Source organism: Fulmarus glacialis, unplaced genomic scaffold (assembly GCF_000690835.1).
Source record: "Fulmarus glacialis isolate BGI_N327 unplaced genomic scaffold, ASM69083v1 scaffold28597, whole genome shotgun sequence".
NCBI classification, from domain to species: domain Eukaryota; kingdom Metazoa; phylum Chordata; class Aves; order Procellariiformes; family Procellariidae; genus Fulmarus; species Fulmarus glacialis.
Window position 1 is genome coordinate 22,176 of NW_009223021.1, and position 9,006 is coordinate 31,181.

Below are 9,006 nucleotides of genomic sequence, written 5' to 3' on the forward strand. Positions count from 1 at the left end.
CTGCTGTTAAATCATAGGATTTTTAAACACACAACCTAAAAATCATACTTGCTATGTAAAAAAAGATTCCTTATACCAATGAAATCAGAGTTTGAGGAATATAGTATAAAACATTCATATAGCTTTGTTATATTATTCCACAATAACTTCGTATTACACCTATTAACATATTGTTTACGGCTTCAAAACTAATTATTTAATATTTTTCCTTCTTTATTAGGTTCCTGTGGCAGGAGACTACTGACCTGAGATGGAAGTCAAAACATCATTTAGCAAAGCCAGTAGGATTCCTGAAACTGTTTCCACATTAATTAATGAAGACTTTGTCCTGGTTCATCAGCAATCTGAGGACACCTCTGGAAAAGATGAAAAACCTCAGCTAAAGGTTTACTATTCTTTATTTTAAATGTGTAGTAAGATTTGTATTGATCAAAAGATTGTGACTTCTTTTGAATATTTAATTAAAGATACTTGTGTGTGCTTGAGGAGACTCTTAGGCTGTAATTTTTGTCCTTGTTTATTACCGGTGAAATTAACAGCTCAGATTAAGCAAATCTGTTTAAAAGTGGCAGTTCAGTTTTTCTTTTAATAACTTCTTTGGAGGTCAGCTTTATTACTGTTCTGTGGATTTAGACATTAGTAAAGGACTAAAAAGTTTTTTTCAAAGAATAAGCTTCAGATTAAAGCTTGGGAAATATTCTTTATTTAGGGATCAGAGACTCTGAATGTTGTTATCTTAAAAGCACGTAATTTGGCTGCGTAGGAATAGATCACAGAGGGTCTTGGGTTTTATTTTTTAATTCAGTTTTCCTGCTTAGTGCTACTTTAGGCATGACTAAGACCTTTTCTAAAAGCTTTCTACCTCTAAATAGCAGAATATTTTAGCATTTGGGTGACAGCTGGTTGGTTAATTACAAATTTCCTCACTTGAGTTGCAGTAGCTGATTTACTGGTTTTGGTCCACTTGGAACTTTGTTCCCCTTGAAATGACAGTAAGTACTTAGTCTGTCTGCATAAGTGTTCGGCAGTTACTTACAACCGATGATTTCCGTCTGTATTAAACATTAGCTGCTTCTTTAATAATTATGCCTGAAAAGAGGCAGGTGAACTGGAGGTAGAATCCATGAAGCAACTTTATTATTGGCCATGGGTTTTTCTTGGTGTGAAAAGCTAGTACTTGTGGAAGGCTGCATTTTTTTTTTTCTAGGGAATGTGTCTTGCCGTTTTCTTGCCGTTTCCTTAGACTTGCACCCCTCCTATGTGTGGGACAGTTGGTGAAACAACTGAAATGGATTGGATATGACTAAGAAAGTAAAATTTTCTTTAAGACTAATCTATAGCAAAGGGCGAAGTCTGTTGATCTGTGTTCTGAATGGCGGATCTAAACACACAAACCTGTTATTTTAAGAGAGGTCTGTAGTTTTTAGATGGATGGTTGTTGGATTAGCTGTGAGAGTACGTGCATTATATGTAATGGGATGGGACATTGGATTATATTTTATTTAATTTTGTACATTCTTAGTGTGTTGTCTTGTTTAGCAAAGTTTCTTAACTTTTGCAATGAGTAAGACTATATGTTTAAAAAATAATATTGAAAGTAAAACTACAAGTACCTTTAAAAAATGTCATCTCCTTCTGCTTACAGGTATTTTCAAATGGAGATGATCAGCTGGAGAAGGCAATGGAAGAGATACTGAGGGATTCAGAAAAAGACCAGAACACTGGTCTCCAGGAAGGTTCCAGTGATGCAAGCAGTCAGGCAGCTGGAGATGGGTCAGCAGGTCAAACAAATCAGCCATCTTTGCACCTTGTTTTAGACCCTTCTGCTACAGGTATTGCTAAAGTGCTTCCCCCCTCAATCATATATGGCAGTCTTTTTCTTTGTGCAGTTTCAAGTTAACCTTAAAATGAATATAAAGCTTCCTGGACCTTCATTCCAAAACTACCCTGGGGCCTCCTCTCCTCTCCTCTCCTCTCCTTCTGATTAGTTGAGGATTATAGACAGGAATAGATAATCATCAGACTGATACCCTGTGCTGCTCTGTTTTGGTCAAGATAATTTTCATTTTGTCTCCAGCCCTAGATGAGTTAGGACTGAGTGTTGTTTAACCTGCTGAATGGACTATAGTTGAGGTAGAGATGCCACAGATGGAGTATGAGAAGTTTCAGGGCAGTGTTCATTGACAGTACTGCTACAAATGAAATACACCCTGAGTAAACTGACAGACTTTTCAGCTCTGGTTCTATCACCAGGTATCAGTAAGGACAGCTTTAGATTTGATTTGCCAGGAATGATTGTGGTACTTTTCTGGTATTTGAAGTTTTGGTGAAGAAGGGAGGACTGAAAGCTTTATATGTAAACTATATTGTATATATTTTATGTAAAATATATTGTAGCTTTTCTTTTTTAATATGTATTAGGAATACAAGGCTGTGGTATCTCTGTGGGCCTTGAATTAGAATTCTTTTTCCCTCAGTAGTATGCGGAGCACTTCTGTGGCATTGTATCAGATAATTCCATAGCATCTGTTTGGGAAGTAAAAAAAAAAAAAAAAGTGTTTGTGGTAGAATAAGATAGGCAGTTTACTTCTAATGGAAACACCCTTCTCTTAATTACGTTTGCTGTATTTTTGAGAAACTTACCTTACTGGCACCCTGTTTGACGTGCTTCAAACAGAACACAACCCTTAGCATGAATGAACAAAGAAATACTTGTAGATACATTCCCCCCTGCCAATAGGAATAATTCAATTTTGCAACCTTTATGATTTAAGTATTATGGAAATATTAGCTAAAGTAATAAGAAATGGAAATAACAGGGCAGATTGCTTAGAGAGGTTTGGAATGTCCGTCTTTTGGAGATACCAAAACTCAGCTCAACAGGGCCCTGAGTAACCTGATCCAGTTTTGAAACTAGCCCTAATCTAACCTGATCTGTCTTTGAGCAGGAGTTAAAGCTAGATGACCTCTTTTCCAACCTAGATGATTCTGATTCCATAATTAACAAATTTTTCTTCTACCTCTCCTCTCGTTTCTCAAATGCCCAAATGCCTTTAAAAAACTCACCAGAAAACAACAAGAACAGCAAAACCCCCAAAAGCTCCCTCAAGATCGCCCCTGCCCATAGTAGTGTGATAGTGGAAAAAGAATGCTTCTCTTCTGCTGAGTAGAGGAAGAAACAGATATCCCTTTTCTTTTTTCCAGCTCCCTGATGGTTTCATGCAGTTAATACAGCTATCCTAGGAACATGAGCTGCATTTAATAATTCTACACAAGCTGCAAAGACACGTGAGAGAAGAGAATTAGAGGGGCATCTTTATGCAAAATGATGAGTAGGAATTAGAAGGAGGTGTAAACAAACTAAAGTAAAGAACATCTGGGGAATGGAGCTTAAGGAAGAATTGTGTTCTAGCACTGCTAAAAAGAATCAAAAGGCAATTTATCCCTATGCCATACTTGGAAACATGCATTAGAATAGAATAGACTTAGTGTTAATATTAAGCTGCCAAATGGATTTCTTACTATTGGAGCTGGACTTCCGACTCCCATGTCCATTCTCAGAAAAAAGGGGAGATTTTGCTATGGAACTCATTCAGAAACAATGTGTAAAAATAAAAACAAATGGTTATAGAAGTGTTTGCTTTATTTTCAGAAATCTCTGCACCAAGGCCATCTTCTCCCAGTGAACCCCTGGAAGAGGACAGTGTATTGTTTAACAAACTGACTTATTTAGGTTGCACAAAGGTGTCTGCCCCTCGAAATGAACCGGAAGCTCTACATGCCATGGCAAACATGAAATCCTCAAGTCAGGCCCCTTTATCTGTAACGCTTTATGTTCCAAACATTCCAGAAGGCTCTGTAAGGTAACATACAAATGTTTCTTTTGTTACTTGCACAGACACATAAAAGGTGGATTCTGACTTTGTTACTTACACAGGGAAGTAGAATTACTGGATTTGTGCCTGAAGTTCTTGCTGAAGACAGTTATTTTTGAGAAATTCCTCTGAAGCAACAGGACGCATGCTCAAATTTAACATGCAGTACATAGTTGGTGGTAGCGGTTGCCATACAGTCAACAAAAGCATATTTTTCTACCTGCATCTCTGTTCAAATATGATAATAAGAGATATACTGGAAGAGGAGAGCTGATAATGCTTGTTTTTTCCCAACCTCCCTAGTCTGTAATCACCTCCAAGGTAAAGATGTTGAGACAGTAGTAGTCCTGCTGGCCTTGGGTTAACTGAAGATGTTTCAGTTTTAGACTCTTCCATATATGTTGAGGACATTGCTATGCTAAAGCCAAGTCTCACCTGTGTCTGCCTCATGATGCATATGCTGATAGTCTCTAGATACTAGAAAACATTTACTTGCCCCGTGTGAGAAGGGTCTTTTAATTAGTGATGAGAGAGTCAAGGGCTCTTAATCAGGGTGCACTAAAGGCACATCTGTAGCAGTCTTGCTTCCAGAAGTAGGGAGCATCTCAATATTAAAGATTTTTATTTTTAAGCTCTGATACCAAGATATCTGAAGGATATGGTTAGATTTCCTTTCTTTCCTGTGCTCCGCCTATGTATTGACTGTCATATTGCACAGAAAAACAGAAGGACCTTCAAGCACATACATTATTTTCTTCCACTTTGCTCTTTGAATCCCATTTAAGATTTTGTTTGACGTTACGGCAAGATTTCATTTGAATTAGGAAATTACACTGCATGCTTTTATGATGGCAATTGTCACATAGACACTAGATGTTAGGTGTGTTGTACCTATTTTCATAGACATTGTGGCCATTCAAGAAGATTGTTTTCCAAGTGAAACTGCAGGTTCCTTGGATCTTTAGTTGCAGAGGACATCACTAAGCGAAGGACTGCCCAAGAATCTGCATAGAACTGTAAAGTTGAATCCATGTGTGATGTAATACACTCCATCAAAGTTCAAGTGACACCAGTGTCATGTTTGAGGAGTGTTTCCATTCCTGGTATCTGAACACTTGTCATCTGGGGTTCCATTTAACACGTCCCACCAATATTACAGTATGCTGAATCCTCTCTGGGCTTTTCTTGCCTTTAGAAGATTAGTCCTTTATTTTTATGGTTAAAGACTTGGGATCCTATTCCAAGTAACTAATGTTTATTCACCCGTGATGTGAATGTGCATATGGACAAGTAGCGAAAAGACAGACTGTGTAGCTCTGGCTATTATTCTTTTAAAACTCACTGTCTAGTTGTCCATTCTGAGACTATCACCCCTGTTGTCGTCTTTAAAGTTTTTGAAATACTCTTTGGGTTCTAAGGTCGAGAGGAATTTAAAATTTTGTATGAGCCCTTAGGTCTGTGATTAATATTCACGTAAACATGGCAACAAACATTTGCTAAGCTATATAGTCCTGTATAAATAATAAAACCAAACTGAATAAATAATGTTTTCTTAAACAGAGATTTTAATTCTTTTATGAAGTTGGATTTTCTTTGATCTTTTTATACAAATTTCACTTTCACAGTTGCTGTGCTTTCTACATTTCTACTCATGTTTTTCACAAATGATTGCAGAGCAATGATTGTCATTGTTATTGCATGATTTAGAGGTACTATATTTGTCTATGTTATGGAGTATAAAAAAAATTAAGCCAATGTTACAACCAGAAACATTTACATCTTAAATTTGGAAAGCCTGACATTTCTGTTCCTACTGCCCATCTTGTGTACTTGAATTTAGTAGTAATTACAGTTTAGATACTTATCTAATTGCAGAAGAGTCTTTTAGGTAAGCCTGTTTGTTTTACTGACCTTTTTCTTTAATCTTCCTTGTTCCTGCCCTTGACAGAATAATAAACCAGTCAAGCAATGTGGAGATAGCCTCTTTTCCAATCTATAAGGTGTTGTTTTGTGTACGTGGACGAAATGGGACTTCAGAGAGTGACTGTTTTGCATTTACTGAAAGCAGCTGTGGAACTGAAGAGTTCCAGATTCATGTTTTCTCCTGTGAGATTAAAGAGGCAGTAAGTATTGAATGATGTACGGTGTCTGGTAAAAAGGATAGAAGTGGTATTTTAAGAAGTTATTCCAGATGTGGAAATGGTATATAGTGCCTTGAAAAGTATGTTAACACATATATAATGAATTTCGCAGAATGTCCAGCTAGTCATACATGAATATTAATATAATTTAATTTTTTTATTTTTCTTTTAGTATTTCAATGAAATGCCAAAGTGCACTGTAATGGGAAGATTTAGAAAGCCTAAGTTTAATACAAATATTTGGTTTTTCAGGCCTCATTTGGATAGGTTTCAGTCTAAAGTTGCAGTGTAGACGTTGTGAGTTACAGAGAATCATTTTACAGTGCTCTGCCCTAGATATTTTAGGAAGAACTGCGTGATAGTTTGGGAGAAAAGGATTTTCTAGGGTGGAAAAATAGAGGTTAAAAAAGAAGAAATCTCCTTGGTTTTTGACATCCTGCAAGAGCAAGCTGTAAGTTGTGTTGTTAAATACACAACCTGAAAAGCACATTATTCAGGTCCTCTAAGGAGCTGCATTCCTAATCTTGTAACTTACTGAGCATTACATGAGCAGTGAATGTGACATGAATGGAAATAGGAGATGTTACTGAATTTGCTTGGTTATTAAACACCTGATCTGATTGTTTTGTGTTATATGAGGCATGCTTTGTGTTCAGTATAAGAGGCAAATGACAGTAATTTTACAACCTTCAAAAACACATCACAATACCGTATTAAAAATACTCTTTTATTTTTGATAAAACTATTAATTCTTTTGCTTTTCTGCAGGTCAGCCGAATTTTATATAGTTTCTCAACAGCATTCAAACGTTCTTCCAAACAAGCATCTGATCATGTTAAGGACTTTGTTCTTCCCACTCCAGATAGTGATGTGTACACTTTCAGTGTTTCCTTAGAAGTCAAAGAAGATGATGGAAAAGGAAATTTTAGGTAATCTGAACGGAAAGAGAGAAGTAGAAATCTCTTTGAAAAAAGTGTATAGCTACTTGCAGAATGCACACCTACTATGTTGCAGTAAAATTGGTTTGGCCTCTCTTCATAAGTAGACTTGTTTTAGAAAGGAGGCCGTTGCTTTGCATTTACAATTTTCTTCTCTTTATCTTTTCTGTAAAAAGATTAAAAATCAGGATACCTTTTTCAAGTTAGTTTCTTTTAAATACGTGATTTCTGGTAGAGATGCTCAAAGTAGGCCTGTGTAAGTGGAAAAGATAGTAGGAAGTCTGTTAAAAACTTTAGTCAAACCAAATTTCTTGAGTAAATACAGTCTAGTGGTCTGTCTTCTTTTTTTTTTTGAGAATTTTTTTTTTTTTAAATAAGCTAATGAATTCCAAATTTATTGACGATTTAGAAAATGTAAACTTCTCTAAGCGTTACAGGGGACAGGAGAGCAAAGTATTCTTGGCCTAACAGTTAATTACAAGATTGTTTGGAATCGAAGAGAGAGTTGATAAGAAGAGTTAACTCTGTGAAAATGTCTTTTTTTTTTTTTTGCTTCATAGCCGGTATATAGCATAATTTGTCTCATTTTAGAACCCAAAATACCCCATGCATTTTTGCATACGTTTGATAAATCCCGCAGAGAGTGTGAGCCCATAGTCTGTTTTTCTTCAGTGCTGGTTTATTAACTTGTGAATAAAGGAAGAGAAGATCTCTCAAATGAGTTGAGCCATTAACAGTTTAAGTGGGCTGCTACTCTCTTTTCTGTATTTAACAGTTAATCTTCTATACCTGTGCTAAAGACACTTGTTTCTTTATTCTTTTAGCCCTGTGCCAAAAGATAGAGAGAAATTATATTTCAAGCTTAAACAGGGAATTGAGAAGAAAGTGGTGATTACAGTTCAGCAACTCTCGAACAAAGAACTGGCCATTGAAAGGTAAGATTCTTAAAAAAATAATGCAGGTTAAGTTTTTGAGAGAACAGTATTTAATGTACTTTTCCCTGGCTTTGCAAGTTATGTGACAGAAAGAAATACAACAATAACACAGAAAGTATTATAATAATAATAATTATAGTAGTAATAATTACAATATAATTAATTTATAGGTGTGCAGTTCAGTTTTAAATTTCTTTTAAAGTACTTGTGTGATTATTTTTTTAAATTTTTTTTTTTAGGTGGAAACAAGAAACATAGCCTGTAATACTCAAACATTCATGTTTTTTTGCCTTTTAATTGTCTTTTTGAATGTGGTGTTAGGATACTTATGACATTCAAGTGCTTTTGATTTTGCTTTCTGTTGTTTTTAAGTAGTGCAAAAACATGCATTTGTTGTAATCCGCATTACCAGCATCTCACTGTTTAGTAAAAGTAACCAAGTTAGGTTGTCTGAGCTATGTTAAACCTTGGAGAACATTAATCTGTTAGACCAATGTGTTGGAACACTACAAGTTTGGACTCAACCTGCTGGTTAGAAGAAGCAATCTTTTGATAGAGACTCCAAGATGAGTAGTATTCCTTTGTAGTTTTGTTATAATATGATTCTAATGTTTGTCTTGAAGTGATGGTGAAGAGCTCAGGAACGGTTGATGACTCATGTTGTATTTCCTGGAAATTACATGAGAGGGATCCCTTTTGGACAGCATAATCTGACCTTTTGTGCGAAGCATTTGCACAAGAAGTGGACCGTGCATATGAAGAATAACAGTTAGTTAATGTGTTCATTAACAGTAGACTCTTGTTATTACAGTAGTAGTAGGTATTGTATTAATTTGAATTAGGAAATGCCTTCTCAACAGCTCAATTTTTAAAAATAGCAAACGCCACCAGATGGCAATCTTATCAAAAGAGTAACTATAGGAGAATTCAATTTTAGTGAAAAGGGAATTCAGTATAATAGGAGAATCAAGAAAAAAGCCCCACAACTCTCCCAAAACATAAGATTGTTTTTTCACTTGCTTTCAAGCACTTGTTTCAAAAGTGAAACTAAAATTTTAGACAAGGAATATACAGCAGAATTTAGTAAGTTTAATCATAGAATCATAGAATCATTTAG

At 35.6% G+C, this 9,006-nt stretch overlaps 1 protein-coding gene across 1 annotated transcript; it reads left to right on the plus strand.

Annotated features, from left to right (window-relative positions):
* Positions 1-220: 220 nt before the first annotated feature.
* Positions 221-7,889, plus strand: LOC104079579 (rab GTPase-activating protein 1-like; the record flags this gene model as incomplete). Its single annotated transcript, XM_009581658.1, has 6 exons — positions 221-385; positions 1,646-1,832; positions 3,653-3,863; positions 5,824-5,998; positions 6,785-6,945; positions 7,779-7,889. Coding segments are annotated over exons 1-6 (980 nt in total), but the record flags the coding sequence as incomplete, so codon positions are not given.
* Between the last annotated feature and the right edge of the window lie 1,117 nt (positions 7,890-9,006).